Source organism: Charadrius vociferus, unplaced genomic scaffold (assembly GCF_000708025.1).
Source record: "Charadrius vociferus isolate BGI_N301 unplaced genomic scaffold, ASM70802v2 scaffold94, whole genome shotgun sequence".
Lineage (NCBI taxonomy): Eukaryota > Metazoa > Chordata > Aves > Charadriiformes > Charadriidae > Charadrius > Charadrius vociferus.
Window position 1 is genome coordinate 1,007,562 of NW_009648031.1, and position 17,506 is coordinate 1,025,067.

A 17,506-nucleotide genomic window follows, 5' to 3' on the forward strand; every position below is an offset into this window, starting at 1 on the left:
CAAGGAGTGCTTGTGTATTTTGCTAGTCACGCAGTGGCTAGGCATCTTTCCACACAGCCTACGTGTGGCTGAGCTCCCTTCTGAGGCATTTACTCTCCACCTGCTTTTCACACTGCAAAAGAACTGAGGGACCTAAACCAGCTACAGCTCCTACTTTAGCTACATGTAGTGATACTCAAGTGCGCAGCACTTACATCTGTTTCTCAGCCTACCCCATAGCTTCTTACATCATGAAGGGCAAATTACATTTTTTGAGTGTTAAATTTGTTATTTTCAAAAGACTGGTGTCTCTGTGACACTACTGAGACAAGATGATATTAATAACTTACTAACTCTGGCTGGCAATTGAGAACTCGACATTTCCCCTTTGAAATTAGTTATAAAGGTAAGTCTTGCCCAGTCTAAACTTTTAATAATCAGTTTTTCCTGTACACCACTGTTTTGTCTTCATAATCTCTTTTAAATGAAATATTTTTCCTGGACTTGCAATATCCACATTATATATGCTTCCTTTCTTCACTGTTAATGAAATATGAACAACATCAGATTTTTTCAAGTTTCTACCTTTACTTTCTGTGTTATTGTTGGCCTTAAGTACGTAGCTACTGAAATCTGGAGGAATAAAAACTAGAATTAAACCAAAAAAACAAACAAAAAAAAAAAACAAAGCAACAAAAATGAAAACAAAAATGACAGGCAGAAGTAAACTCCAGGAGTAAAACCTTTCTGAGTATGCTGGAAAGGTTTAAGTACCAAAACTAGGCTTGTTACTTTGTATAGTTCTCATCTTTCAGAATGACAATGACATATGAATAAAGATGAGGATGCAAGTTACTAGATTTAGGCTAAAATTATTCCAGAGGTATTCCAGCATATTTTATCAGATGTAAATGTGAAATGCGCACACCACCCCCCCCCCTTACAAATATTAAGTTCACTGTAAGAAACAATTGATATAACAGCTTTTGTTTTCTGTTTCAAAAGTAAATCCAAACAAACCAGCTGAAATCCTCTTTCCTCATTTTACCTTATTCTTGAGAAAAATATCTACTGTTGTAAGTTACTAAAGAAAAACTTATCTGGCAAAAGATGCTGTGCCAATCCGTTTAATTCTTCTTAATTGTTATTCACTTGCTATTACTGAAGAAAACTTCCAGTAAAAGTAATCAAAGATTTCCAGAGGCTCTATCAGAAACTGAGGAAGTCATTCTGTGTTTTTTTGGTTTTTTTTTCAGAGCATAAAATTGATTCAGGCTAATCTTTTCCCTATAAAATTGGATCATTTTGGGACCATCTTTAGTCAAGCTGTTAGCTTTCCTTCTCACAAAAATATGTTATTTTCTTAAATTTTAAATAAGGGAAGATAAAAATACCTGCTTACTTTGTGTATTATATTAATATTATATTATGTCTACTCAATACTGGTTTATGTTTTATCTTCTGTTTTAAAATGTGGCCAGGTAAAGAACCTATAACTTTGCTTTTGAAGTCCATTGAGAAGTACATTTTTCACTAGATAAGTCTCAGATAAAAGTTCAATGCCACCATCACCCAGAAAAACAGTAAAGAAAAAGCTAAAGCTGCAGCTTCGAGAAACAGAACAGCTGTCCTCAGCTTTCTTGGTAATACACATTTTTAAGTGCAGTGGAAAAAACCTTAATCTGAAAACATTAGTTATATAGAAGAAATAAAATTGTAAATTTTGCAAATTCACATTCCACAAATGGTAACTATGTGCTGAGAGGCTTTGGTTCTGCTGACTAATATAGAAAGTGGGGAAGCTCTGTAGCTCCTAACACTAGCTCCCATCCATTAAGTTATTTAGTGTGATTGCTTGAAAGGACATAAGATAGCCTGGAATAGTTTTGCCTGATTGTTTAGATGCTCATACTTTATTGCAAAGTAGTATCGAACAGCCACATTGTATGGGGGTAAAAGGCTGTAATTTCATACGCAGTTCATGTATTTCCAGATTTACTCTTAGAGCTGTAATCCCATTTCAGTCGAGTTCTTACACATGATTTATTGCTGTGTTTTTCTAGTTGAATGGATCTCATTATAGCCAAACACCCAAATCTTGAAATGTTGTTCCAGTTGTTACAGATACATCTCCAGCTTTATTCCTTTTTTCTGGCAATGGCTATAATAGAGTGAATTCCTTTTATCTGAGAGTGATTCATTCACAAACCATGTTAAGCTATAATCTTTTTCTAGTCTCCTTTGCATCTTCTCTCCATCCTGTCCACTGGGTGGACCCCAGTGCAGTCCATCAAGACATCTCAGTTAGAATGAGCAAGCTGCTGATGGTTTGACCCTCGTCCTGGTTATGTACCATATGTGCAAAATAGCATAGACAGTATGCTTCCTATGTAGTGTCCCTCTGTTTGGTGCTTGTTTTCACATAGATGGTGTCTGAGACACTTGCCAGTGTTCATCAATTTTGCACATGTTACTATGCATTATTGTAAAAATTAACAGTCTGACAAACAGAAAAGCTTATCTGGGGATCTTATTTAGCACATAGTAGCTAAGCTCCCCAAACTGCTTAGCATTCCTGAAGACTCTGCATTTTTGTTCGCCAATTATCCAGGGAAAGTCAACACTTCTGCTACAGTCCTTCCTCACTCCATGTATTGTAGTGTAAGGTGCCATAGTAGCTGCTAAGAACAAGTCAAATTAATTTTTCAGATGCTTATTTTTAGTATAGCATTCTCTTGCAACTCCTTGTGATATTGCAGTTTCCTTGGACCATGTGGAGGACTTGCATCCTTTCTGTATCTTAAACGTGTCTTTTCTGGCATACCAGCACAAAGAGGGGGAAGTACTGAGTTACAGGTTAGCTCACAAAGACGTGCCATTGTAAATGCGACTAAACTCACAGATGAACTTTTCAAAGATTTTGGAAATCTTTGCCCCTCTTAATATATTATTTTTCTCCTGAAAATAAGTGGATTCGGAATGACCAAGTTTAGCAAGGTAAGGCTTCTCGTCTCATTGAGCTCCTTTGCTCACTTCCTTCATCTTGAGTTGGTATAAACTGATCTCCCCGTGAAAGATTCTTTTTCTTTCTTTTTTATTGTTGACAACAAGTAATGGATGGTATGAAAGTTTTAAATGAGTGTGAAATGTCTACAGCATTATTAGTTCATATCACGTATCCAAATATAGTCTTATTTAACTTTACATCTGGGTAGCTGCCTCTAACATGCATTAATTGGAGATCCCTCTACAAGAGGTATAGTGCATTGCATCCTTATGCCTCTGCAGCCTATCTTCCTGGTCTGAAAATATCTTCAGCTGTAGGCTGAACTTTTGTTTGCTTCCACCTCTTTATTTCGAAGCATGAGGCACATCCTGCCTTGCTGGACCTGCTTCAAATCATATTACCTTTGCCTTGCAACCTATGCGTATATTACCTTTCTCCTAGTGTTGGTAACTAATTTGGTGGTCTATGAGGACAGTAAAAAACATCTCAGTGGGCCTTGGTTGACTTTAAGCCTCTCAAGGATTCCCGTTCTTGTACCATACTTGTGATTTTGACCTATGCAGCATGTACTTTTCCTTGCTGAGTAGCCCATTTGTGGATGAGTCGAAGGGTATCTGCGTCTCTCAGTTCTGGAGCAGTATAGTTGATTTTTAAGCTTTTTTGTGCTTCTACAGTTCAATCACCTCTCCTTAAAGATCTTGCAATATCTGTTCCCAAAGTCCTTTTCTATAGACAAATGGGCAGTGGGGGAGGAAGAGAGAGGGTGAGAGTTATCCCAGCTCCAGCCATCGCCATCATGTTACATTGTTGGGAAAAGCATGGAATTCAAATTAAATACTCCCCATTCTGCTTGGTTTGATCAGTGTACATCAACAGCACATTGCAATTTTCGCTGTCATAACTTCCTAGTATGAACGAGAATTCATAAGTTTTAACGGAACAGTGCTCATTTACAATGCCACCGACGTAATTTGTTGACTGTCTGTAACAAAAAGCATACAAAAATTTATTTGATGGTTTTTTTGTGCATCTAGTGAGACACCTGATAAGCTGTAACTGGTGGCTTTCTCACAGTATCACTGATGGGTTAATATATTCACTAAGACAGTGGTGAGAGCTACTTAGGCAGTTCTTGAGTGGGCCCTAAGTGGGCATAAAAATACGTGCTTATGAAAACTTAAGCTGCATAAGTTACTCAGGCAAAATCAAATCATAGTGTCCAGTCTGTTAATGTTTTGATTTCACTGACAGGTACCAATCAGCTAGCAACACTGCTAAATTCTAACTCTAGTTCTTATTTTCCTAAAATTGTATGTTTTGAATGGAAAACACACAACAACTAATAGCCAAAACAAAGGTTTTTTAAAAAATAAAACTTCACTGCATTATATTACTTGTTGTTTCATAATTTTATGTTTAAATGTAGGGAGTATGTAAATGCTCATTTTCGCTCATATTCCCTTCCTGCTTAGTGACAAGAAAACAAATTCAAATTGTGCTTGGGAGGAATAACTTAACAAAGCCAATTTTATTATGCAGATGAATTGTAGGTGTTGTATATCTGCAATCTGAAATTGTTAGCAAGCTTTTTTCCAAAGCTTTCTCTCTTTCTAGGTGTGTATATAACACATTATATTTAGAGAACCAGCCAGCTTTAAGAAACTCAGTAGTTTTAAGTAAAAGTTGTCATGGCTATTCATTTTGCTCAGGAAGTAATTGCTACATTTTTCATTTAAATTTAAGGTTTGGAGTCTGAAGTTTTTCTAAAGATGAGCAAATAATTTCCTCAACAACTGTTTAATGGAATTATGCTTTTTTGTAAGAATATCATGGTGAGTTTGGAGGAGTGAATAGGTTCATAAGAATAAGAATAAAAATATATCTTCCTTCTCTTTTACATTCCTGTATTAATAGTTCTATTGTGCTGTTGTGGTCCACTGGTTCATTTCATTAAACAAGGTTGAGGGTGGGCCAAACAAACCATCCCAAAGAGCTGGGAAATTTTAGTCTTCAGCCATGGGCTGTTCATGACAAAACGGTGCCTCCAGTTTGCTCTTAATATAGAATATCTGCTCTAAATCCCCTTTTTGAATAAACATCATGTTTTGGATCACGCACTGTAAGCTTTCTTACTTAGTAAAAAAAAAAAAAAGTGTAAGAGAGATAGCATACTATATTCATCTGGTAGCATGTAAATACACAGAAAATTTGTGAAGACATGGTAGTCGTTACTGCTACAGAGGACTTTAGTTAAACACTAAAAACGAATGGTGGGACCTACTTTATCCAATTATCTTTCAAATTTTTTATGGCATTTTAACTACTTCAGTTTCAGAGACATTTTTCAACTTAAGAATATAAAATGGTTGTGAAGTAGATCCAGAGCCTTTTTAAAAAAGCATACAGACTGAGGCACAATCATATACAGTGCTGCAGAACAGCAACCTTAACTCTCATTTGTACGTTTGAAGTTCAGCAATGGGAGATGAAAAGTCCTGGCTTTGGGGTGAGAAAAGTTGCTTCTGATATTAAAGAGCAAACAGCCATAATTACCACTAGTAAAGGATTAGTTGAATGTTTAGGACTTGGTACCATCCTGGAATTCAGTTATTCCAGTTTAATAACACTTGCCATGACATCAGGAAAAAAGGAAAAAAGATTGGATAGATTTTAAAGATCCTATCTTTTATGTAAACGACTACACACATGGCTAAAGTGACAAGTATGCAGGCTGTAGCACGCTGTGCATTATAAAGTTAGAGAATATTTTAATTCTTGGTCTGAAACCTTGCAGTTCCACCAAGAATTTGTTACACTTCACCTGTTTCAGTTTTTCAGTTTATTTTTTAGCAATTTTTATACAAGTTATTTCAGTTGCTGACTTAAGCAATTTGTTCCATACCTCAACCCTCATTTTGTGTAAAGAAATCATAAAAGTTAGGAACCTGAAAATTGGATTTTTCTTTTGAGCAGCTGCTGTCCACAAATGTGGAAAAATTGTTAAAAGTGAATAGCGTCACTTTCTAGCAAAATGTAGGCAAGTTTGATGACTGAATCTCATATTTCCATTACTGTGCTGTCACCAAGCATTATTATGTTGGCACTCGTAGATATACGGAAGAAAAAGAAAAGCTCTTTAGGGGTTTAAAGATGTATTTGTACAGCCATGGATGTCAGTGGTCCTTCTTCATTGTTGAATTGCATTTATTATTAAACACAAATTTATTGATTAAAATGTGGTCTATAATGTTTTGCAGTATATAATATTGTTCTTTCACAGTGCAATAGGTAAACGAGAGTATACAGAAATGACATGCACATGAACACAAGTGTTTATTAAAAAAAAATCCTTTTAGTGTAGCTGGCTCCCTAAGTCTTTGTACCTATGCTTTTGGTGACCTGATGGGGACTAGACAGTTTAATTTTTTTAAAAAATCTTTGATAATATCTTTTATTTCTGTATTACCCATTTTTACATATCACACTCATTTCAGTGTGCTGACATTCCCAATCAGAGACATCTGGTCTGTTGCATCTGCTGTGCCTCCACCAGGGTGCCACTATTAACGAGACTTTCTTCCTGTGGCTGTTGTAACAACATCTAATAGTTTACACTTAGTTTTCTGTTGAGGATCCAGTTTTACAACATTAAATATTTGTCTGAATTTGTAAAAGTTTTTAAAAGTATCTCCATATATGAATTGCTTCTGATTTTGGTTTTGGGTTGGTTTGTTTGTTTGTTTTAGATCATTTCAGCTAATACTTTAAAGCTTTTTTTTTTTTTTCCCAAATCATATTTAGCAGTCTTTTAATTTGTATTCGTCAAAACACTTCTCTTCCTAGCATAATTATTTTTGGTTTTGTTACCCACAAAATCAATGTGTATGATTAGTTTGTCAAGTCTCAGAATATTTTTCTGGACTCCACTTTATGTGGAGCTCAAATGTTGCTGTTTACTCTCGTTACTGGATCACAGGAAGGCTTAGGAATGACGTGTTTTAGTAGCTACTTTTACCCAAGTTTCCATCAGGGTTTGTATGTGTATGTGCAATGTAGGTTCCACATGGAATATATATTTACTAAGTCTTTAAGATTGTACCAATTGGTAAAATTGTAACAATTTTACAACAATTTTAATTGATAAAATTTTACTGAATAAAATAGAACATTAAGGTTCTCAGACACTTTGTATTAAATCAAAGGAAAAAATAATTTGAGGAATGTTTTTTTTCCTTGTTCTGAGCGGTTACCTTTCTAATACTAAGAAAAAAACCATCTGTTCTATAATTTTATGTTATTATCACCTGACAGGTCCAAGAATCTTCGGATTTGTTCATAGTATAAGGCTTTCAAGATGTCCTCCTTGACCTTTCAAAAATACAAGTTAGTGCATCTGGTAGAAAGTAATTTTATTCACATTAAATGGCAGAGGGCAGGATGTCCTCACAGTCGATACAGGGATGAGATTGTTGTGTCCGCGGGGGAACATTAGAGCTAGCAAGACCCACTTTATAGAGGCATTGCTAGTCTTCCTGAGTGTCCAGTTCAGGAATCACAGATAGGTCTTCTGGGTAAATCATACTGTAAGCACTTATGCATACATTGGTTCCATTTGCACATTTTGGTGCTGAGCAAATCCTTACTGAGCAGTCCATACCTATTGCTTTGTTTCTTACTAGATTCCATATGGCAGAATCTTTTTTCTATGGTACAAACATAGCATTTAATGTCTGATTGGAGACTCAGGCTGGATCAGATCAATCATTCTCCTATTCAGTATTTCAAATATAATAATTATATTTAGGAAATTTTAGGGAAGAGTTTAGAGTCGTTGTTGAGACCTCAGAGACCTTAGAATCACTAAATTTGCTTTTCCTCTTCTAAACAGTTTCTAGGTAGGGGAAGGAGAGAAAAAAGGAAATATTACTTTGGAGGCCACACAATTATCTGAGCATGTTGTACGTGTTTTAATGTTCCTTCTGCACAGTCCATTTTGGCAATATGTGTAATGCAGATGTTTTTAGGCTGCAATGGGACTGCTTTTTCTATTGTAAAATTCATGTCACTCATTAACTTGTCTTCCTAGAAAATGGAGTTTGAAGGCACAGAGATATCTAGAGGTAGTAACTGCATCAGTAGATTTTATTTCTTTTCTTGAGTGCTTTCACTAAGGAGAGATTTCTAATGAGAAATTTGTTCTTTGCTTAATTATGCAAGCTGCTGCTATAACTGTGTGTTTCTGTATGCAATCCAATCAGTATACAAGTGAAAAAATACCATCGAAACTTTTGGGCATGAGTTTAGAAAGCCAGTTGTAATAGCTTTTCACAGAACTTCTGATACAGAAGTTAAAGGCAAGAATTTCACAGGGTGTAGCTAGATGTGTATCTTGAAAAATACCTTTTTTTTCTGAAGAGTTTGAAACTGAACAGAAAGGAAACTCTGGAGCTTTTAGCTTGCTTCTGATGATATATGCTGTAGTTACTGCAGGTGACATTCTCATTCTCTTTTGTTAATCTCATTGAAAAAAAAAATGATATTAGACCTTTATTTGTCACCTTCAACTTGGTGAAATTATGTAACTCTAATCTTGGGTTGGAGGGCCAAATTTAAGATCAGACTCTGAAGATCTTTTCCATCCAGTACTGTCAGTGAATAACAGCTTGTTTTAAAAAAAAAAAAAAAGTATGATTTTTAGAATAAAAGCATTTGGGGGGGGGAGGGGGAGAGAGACTTTTAAGACAATAAAACACTGAAAACACGTAGTCAACAGCCAGGTGAGCGTGCTAATGGGTTATCTAACCACTGTCCACATAAAAAGTCCGAAAAATAAAAATCCTCCACTGACCTTTCTTCTCAGCTTGATAGCTGAAACACTGTACTTGCTACCTGCCTGACAGAATACTGTTCTGTTCTGGTGACCCAAAGTTGTGGGCAGAAAAAGGTCATGTGTTCATACTTTGGTAATAAATATTGCTACTTCCAGTGCTTAATTAAAAATCAAACAATTATCTTTTTCTGGAAGCTACATGATAGGGACTTGAAGTTGCTAGATTTGGTCAATGTCTTTTAAATACATTCTTGGATGCTTCTTATATGGGAAACCATTGAACTGATTCCTTGTTTGCTCTTCCCTAATCCTTTAAAATAAGTTAAACTAATATATGCAGAAATCTTGTATGCCTTACTTTGCTTGAGTTCTCATTTTCATTACATCTAAAGCTATTGTATTTTAGTTTTTATTACTTCCTGAAGACCATGAGTCATTATTTTGAAGCCCATCTTTTTCCCTGTGAGAAATTGTAGATCCACTTCTTACTTTCTAGTTGGATTGCCTGGGCTTTATGCATCTTGGTTGGACTTGATGATCTTAAAGGTCCCTTCCAACCTCAGCAATTCTATGATTCTATGATCTGCTTGACTAACATATAAATTATTGTGAGTGTTACTTTTCTGCTAGGTAAGGTTTCAGGACAGAAAAAGCAACATTAACCATCGTACATTGCTTTAAACCAATAGATAGTAATTAAACAGTCTTAAAATATTAAGAAACAAATATTATAAACTAGACTTCATGAGTTACTAGGAAAATCCTGCCTAATCTGGTAAGAACGTAATAACGTATATTTTTTTAAAAAAAATACACTGTAAAATCTAAGAGAATATAGAGTAATTGTATCCTTCTATAGCTTTACAGAGGAAAATAGCTTACCCTGGCATAATTTGATGCATTAAAAATGAAGAATGATTGTCACTTTATATCTAGTTTTATAGGTTTCTTTAAAATTATTATTACAAGGTATACTTGGTATTTTTATGTTAAGAATAACAATATTTGGAAGGTTTAGACGAAATTCTTCATATTATTTGAAACAGAAAACAACCTTTCTGCTTTAAATCAAGCTGGCACAAAAAAAAAAGTCCCTATACATGGTCTTCTCAACAGCTCTACATGCTTTTTTCTTTATTTTATTTTTGTATTTGTGTGCAACTAGGCAATACTACAGGACCTGGAGCAAAGACGTCCCCAACTGGATGAACTAATAACTGCAGCACAAAATCTAAAAAACAAGACGAGTAATCAAGAGGCCAGAACAATAATTACTGACCGCAGTAAGTGGTGATTCTGCTATCATATGATGTTTCAGCAATTATGGAAAATGTTTTAATACCTGATAAGCATAGCATTTTTCAGACACTTTATGCCTTTGCCATGAGAAGGAGAGTTACATCAGGACACAGTTCTCACTCAGATTTTCCAAATTGCATACAGAAGAAATGTAAGTGAAAGTCAATGACCATATGTTTCAAATTTTTCACCTTAATTTCGTATTGCTTGTCTTCATAGTGGGTGCACATTGTAGAAAATATTGAATGTGATCACTTTAGATAAAGAAATACGTTTATTCTTAAACAAGGAGGAAGAAGAAAGAATTCACAGAGTATAGCCATAGGCTTGTAAGAAGCTTTAAATTTCATCCCCTGTAGTACCGCTGCAGCTTCTTCTTTCATCTCCCCTCAGCTGATGCACAAATCTGATGATGTTTTATATTAGTCTGTATTAATTCTCCAATTCTGGTTTCCCTTTCCAGAATTAACCAACTAGCTGCGTCTAAGGTGGAAAAATTAGTAGATTAAGTTTTAGAGGAAGTCTATAGAAGACGTAGTCTTGTCACCCTTGGATGCTTGTGTGTCCTTATGCCCTTCACTATAGGATGAAACACACTGTCAAGGCTATATATCTTCAGTTATTATTTTGAGAACTCAGGACTAAAAACTACAGAAAAATTAATTTCTTATGGTCCTAGAGGTGCTGTGTGGAGCTTAGAGAAGACCCAGGCCAAATATTTTGCATGTGGATGCAGCCAATTCACTTTAGGTGAATGCAAATTGTTCTGTACCTCTTGGCCTGGAGACCAGGGATTGCTCCCTGAAACCGATGACTGTGAAGGTCATCATAGGCTAAACTTCTCTGTCTGCATAATTTAAAATATATATACACACACACACATTACCTCTTTCTTTTTAATCCATCAGGTAAATACTTTCCATAATATGTCAAAATCACATTGCATGTTTGGACTGCATTGCTGTTAGTAGCACATACAGATACTATTTAGACGATATCCTATGGGAAATAACATTGTTTAGCAGCTATTCTCTACCTGACCTTGAAACATATTACTGAGAGAGAGAGAAACTGTATTTGTTTTGTTTGAAGACTGAGAAGAAATGGGTAGCACTTATATATTACGTAAGAATCTGTTGCTGTTTGACGTGCAAATTAATTTTAGAATCACATACTCAGTTGAATTCAGATAAAGTGTTGTACACATACCTTAACTTTACAGCGCTTATTCAAAGCCAACATATGTAGTAGTCCCATCAGTATTTTCTAGTATGTTTTAATTTTTAATTCTGAGACAAGTCTTCTGAAGATAAGAATTGTAGACTTTACAAGAAATGCAAGCATAATCCCTATGTGCTCTCATGTGAATTGTATGCATGACTAAATTTTGTTCTGTTGGAAAATTGCACTTCACTTTAAGTGAAATTGACTTCTAAGATAGATTAAATGCTTCTTTCTCATACAGCAAAAAAGGAAAGCAAGCTATCAGACTGTAAATCATGAATGAGTATGTGGTAACACAACTATATCAGAGCTTGCATCTGTAGCTAGCGGTGTGGTGAATATATTTTAGATGATGATTTCTTAGTTTTTATCTATAAGAATACCCAAAATGATTAGCTGGTTTTGACTGATTTTTGCTGAGGTTTAGCAATTAATTTTCTGTGCTGAAACTGTCAATATCCTTTACTGCAAAAGCAAAACTTATGATGCATTAGGTACAGGTCACATCCCTTTATGTTCTTTCAAGTACATCTTGCTGTAGTATAGCATCTTCTAATATCATCCTGTAGTTGGTAATGAAATAATTTTAAAGTAAACCAATTTTTATTGTTAGAAATATACAGGGTCTGCATTTCTGCAATGGAAGGAGATAAAGTGTGATCAGAGCTGGTTTTGATCCAATCTTCTGAGGCAGCAAACTAAATTCATGAAGGCTTTTTCATGCTTAGTTATTTTATCTTTGTACAATTGTAAGTAGTACTAAACACTATTCAAGAGGTAATTTTTACTCTTGAATTTTAAGGAGATCATGATATTTCTGGGGGAAAAAAATGCTAGGACTTCACAAAGTGACACGTACAGTTTTTCCGAATATATGCCAAATGTGGCAGACTGTCACCTAAAATACTCCTTTAAAAGAAAAATACTAATTTTTATATTTTTATTACATGATTTATTTTTTTTTTCCTGTGTGTTGTATGAAGAAGATGGAGATTGCTCTGTTTGGTTTGGATTAGGCCTGCTAAATACCTGTATAGGCAGGATCCATTTGTTCTTGCTGCAGCTACCGTGGGGATAGTTCAGCCTTCCCACCACTTCACAGTGCTATACTGTTCTGAACATAGAAAGACTTTCCTTACCCCCAGCACAGCTGGGGTGCTCTCTAACCGTGTGCTCTCTAACACAGCTCCTCTGAAGCCTGCTGTGCTCCCAGGTAGCGCAGTTGGTTTGCCTTGCAGTGCAACACATACTTGAGCCCAGCCTACTGCACCCAGGGTGTTGTCTCCAAGACCATCCCTGGGAATCTTGCTCGCAGCCAGAGCTGAACCCTGGACTAGAGAACCTGCTCCACTTGCTAAGCCCTGTCATTCCCCACAGCTCTAGAGGCCGTCCCCTCTGTTATGCTTGGACCTTGCACTAGAGTCCTGCTGCAAGTCCTCCCTGACTACCTCACTCGCAGACCATTTCCCATTTTCTGTGGTTATTCCGTCTTCATGAATACAAATAGGTTACCATGGTTATGTCTTAGCAGTTATTAGTATTCATTCAAATCTATCCAGTTTCATGACCTGAGCATCAGAACTGTGCCATACGTGCTCCTCTGCACAGTTGTGTACCGGTCTCACATGCAGCCTTCTGTAAGGTCACAGTATCAGGTGCCAAGTGCATTGGATCCCATCATTAAGGAAAGGGAGCGCAGGGCTGCGCTGGTCTGTCACGGAGGACCTGGTAGACTCAACTATATCTAGTTCACTACCTCTTCCTGGGCTGAAGCACAGGATCTCACACTTTGAGAAGTAAAAAGCTGAGAAGATGAGCTGATTTGTATGAATATGTTGTTCACTGCCTTTTGCATGAAGGTGCTAGTAAAAAAAACCAACACAATCATCTTGCCAATATCACTGAACGGATCTATTATAAATACTAAATGAGGCTCATAGCTACTCTACAAGATAGCTGCATTCTTGGTCACAGGATGCCATCAACTGGAATTAAAATCCTGAAGGTTCTGCCTTCTGTGCTAACATTGGTAACTCTTAAGTTACTCTGCTTGCAGAAACATGTATATTACGCTTGTTAAAGTCTAACTTTGAATTATATTTAGAAGCCAATATTGCTTTTGAAAGTATTTATAAAAACAAGCAAGGTAAACATTTTATACAAAATCAAGGAAATCAGAAGACATTTATCAGACAATCTCTATGAAGAACTGCAAAAAAGTCAATGATCATGCGATTATTTTTCAACAGAATTGTCATAGTATCACATAGGTTTAGTCTTTCTTTAGGAAATGAAAACAGAAAGATAAGCTCATATTTCCTTTGAACCTTTCTTCCCCCCATCATTATCTGTATGAGATTGCAGGAGCTATACTGCATAAAAAGTACTTGGCTCTGTAAAGTAACTTTGTCTTACATTATACTCAAATCTCGGCTTATGCTATGTGAATCATAGTTGGTTTACAACTTATACATTAAAGAGTACATAAGAATAATAATTACATTTAGCCTTGAGGAAAATTTGTGGGAAAAAGCAAGATACTTCTCTGTTCTTCTAATGCCCTCGATAAAGCATTCTGTTCTAGCAGAACCATATGCTGTACAATAACATTTTTCTCTACATAATGCATCACAGCTCCAAAATGCTCTGCTTTACTGCTGATGAAAATGTTGTTTCTTTAAATTGAATGCATTTATAAGCATCTTTGAATATAATAAAGTAATTAAACTTTGAAAATTCCTTTTATTTTCCATCAGTTCCTATGTATAGAATACATAAAGCCAGTAACAAGTCAATATAGAAATATACTGAGAGATAATAAAAACAAATTTACAGTCTTAGAAGTACCAAAGTAATTACAAAGGCTATGTTAGATGTTGCTAGATCCTGGAAATGTAAGAAACTTTAAACAGCAGGCCTTCCTACTCCTGTGTTCACACACATGCAAAAGATAACGGTGAATAACCTTTCTGCGGTTTTACTTCACTAGTAATTTACATGCCTATTTTGTAATGTGGTTTCTGGCTGTGTAAGCAATTGAGGAGGTATGAAAATGAATATTTATAGAACTCTGTGAAAAAATAATCTCTTAGTGACCAAAGAATCTCGCTTTCAAGATTATAAGAAGCCAAAGTAACACACATCTTTCTTCAGCAATTGTGTGAAATGTAGTGAACTCTCAAAATATCACTTGATAGTTTAATTATGTTCCATTACATTAAATACATAAACAATAGCAATAAATACAAGCATTTCAGTGAAGATTATTTTGATCAAGAATTAGACGTTGGGACAAATGATTCCTTTTGAAATTTCATTTGGCAGGTTTTAAAACCAAGTCCACAAATGTATGAATAATTTATAGAAGATGTCTTCATAAGAGCTATTTTGTTTTTGTGGTTTGTTTTTATTTTTTATTTTTTTTGAAAGAAAGAAAAGCTATATGTTATAATTGGTTGTTAGGAGAGCTGCGCTTGAACTAATCTGAAAAGAGTCTGTGTGTCTCTGTGCCACTTCATAAAAATGCCTTTATTGAATAGTTTGCTGTATTTGACAGTTTTATGGCAAAATCATCAACTTGTCATCACTTTCACAACAAAATGTATGGAAACTCCACAGTGAATTACAGCTGTACTCTTGTTCTCGACATCTTAATAAAATAGCCGTCTCCATTGTACTGCCATCCATGAGGTTTTCTCTTAGAGCTATTGAATACAAATAAAGAGTTACCACTCGAAAAAACAAAGTCATACAATCTGGAATTTGTCATCCAGTAGTAAAACTCCTAGTTACCAAGACCGTAAAAGAAAAGTGTAAGAGAAAACTCTACTTGTATACAGTTTGCCCAGTTATCTTGTTGCTATTTTTAAGCTGAATTATCGAATAAACCCCAGTATTCTCTTCTCTGGATTCCACATATTTCAATAACTTCTCAAGAACCTGAATAATAGCTTTCCTATGCCATAAAAATTTAAAGTTTATTAATCATCCTGATGTACTTTACAGCTGAAACATTGTTTTTCGTATGAGAATTCTATGCCATGGAAATGAAGGAAGGGAGAAACCATTTGTTGTTAAAGAAATGTCAATAACCAGATAAAAGTCTAGCTCTGAAAGGGATAGCATGTTACTGAGAAGAACACCTCATTTGAAACTGCTTCCTTGGCACAGATTTGCTGCTACAGGATTTGTAAGAAAGTTATGGGACATTTTAAGAAGGGGTTAGAAGTTATTTTGGAACACTGGGGAGAGCTGTCCTTTAAGATTGGGGAATAACATGCCTCAGAAATGTCTGAGTGATTGGGGGACTACAGTTATATATCACTTCTCAGGCTATATATACTAGAAGCACGTGGCTCAGTGGACAAAGGGCAAGATCTAAACTGCCTACTTCAGGTGTAGTAGTGCTCCCAAAAAGGATGTGAGACTACAAGGTGACCTTCCTCCATTTCTGGTTATATTCTTGAGTAAAAGTGGCTCAGCTTTTTTGTAGCCCCATAGCTGCTAAGTGTATTAGGTGATACCAGTGCTGATGGCTTGCTCAGACCTCACTTGCCTTCTCAAGCCTGTGAAGACAGTTAGATAATTACTAAACTTTGTGTTGTGATAATTACTAAACTTTGTGTTGTGTACCAAAAACCAAACAACCCAACAACAACAACAAACCCAGCCTGAATATGGAAAGCGTGGTTTGGTCGGGCGATACTTCACACTAACAGGTTATGCATTATTGTGTGATGTAGCCATGGGTATGTGAAGTTAACTGGTTGAAAGATTTGGAATATACCATCACCTGACAGAAGGAGAATGTACTTCCCACTTCAGCCTAGAGGATTTGGAATGGCATTGTGGGAGAGCTGGTGTTTAAGTCTGCTTTGTGTCTTTTTTTTAACCTCTGTTGATCATCATTTAGGGACTGAGTTCATCAGTAGAGCTGGTCAGTCAGAATACAGACAAAAATTTCTTCTAATTTATAGTGCCAAGAAAATTCAAACCTATCTAATATTCTGCAATTTACTCTGCTGTTCTTAAAATGTTTGGAGACTGAGGTGACAGAGGTGATTTCAGTAAAAGGGGCAAAGCATATAAATCTTCAGCCTCCTCCAACCTTCAACCTACCCAGTCACCAGTCAGATGAAAGTGAGTGTTGCCCAAAACCACAAGCAGACATGAAATGAAAGAAATTCATGTTTACAGGCTGTCGGCAGGCAATTCCTTTCCCTAAGTACAATTGTCTGCTCCCCTACTACAATAAGTCCTATTAATAGTGTTATTAGAGGCATCTTTTCCTCCTTTTATGCTCAAGGGGAGTCATATTTTAACAGACTGGTTTTATGTAACTGTCTGTCTTTGTTCCTAAAGCTCTGTGAAAATCTTTAACACTCATAGAAATTTTCTATTTGAAGAAGCTTTCTTTTTTTTTAGTTTAACGAGACCAGTATCGCAGCAGCTTCAGAAAGAAGCAAACTTACTTGCAAAAGTGTTATAAGCAAAATGTAAAGGGAAGGTAAGGAACTGGCACACAGGATGTCATTGCAGGTCCTCTTCATATACTCTGTCGTCTCTGAAATCGTTAGTACCATCTTCTTCTGAAGAATATTTAAGAATTCAATAGTATGCAAATGTGAAGTTAATTGAGAGTACTTTTCAGGATAGAAGGTCTTTCATATCTTAAACAATTAGAGAAATGTTGACATAATTTTTTGAACCATTTAACTGACTAAAACTGCTAAGAATTTGCAATTCTTCAGGAAAGCAAGCACTGACTTATTTTAGTTTTCAACATATTTAACAGCATCTAATGTGAGACTTCCTATTTACAGTGTTACAGTAAAAAAATCTGGGTTTAATTGCATTGGATTTCAAAATTGGATTAGATCTAATTTTACAAATGTTAATTAACATTCATATAAAATACTTCAAAATCTGAAAATAATCAATGCTGGAGAGGTTTGACTTATCTTGTCAGGGGTAGAAGAATTTTACATTGACTTGTGTAGTGGCCAGATAATTAGAAAGCAATTGTTTTTCTCTTCGAGCAATACCAGAAAGACTCAGTCAATTTTCTGCGTTAAAAAGAGTAATGTTAATAATTTGCCATTAAAAATATTTATACCACTTATACCATACTTGTGGCTCATCTCCATTGCAAGTAAATATCCAAAATT

The 17,506-nt window shown here is 35.6% G+C and overlaps 1 protein-coding gene across 1 annotated transcript in view; it reads left to right on the top strand.

The window, feature by feature from the left end:
* Positions 1 to 17,506, top strand: part of DMD (dystrophin) — a 927,929-nt gene that overhangs the window by 601,560 nt on the left and 308,863 nt on the right. Inside the window, exon 51 of the mRNA XM_009883534.1 lies at positions 9,982 to 10,099. Coding sequence (XP_009881836.1) covers positions 9,982 to 10,099 — 118 coding nt within the window. The remainder of the gene's footprint in view (positions 1 to 9,981; positions 10,100 to 17,506) is intronic.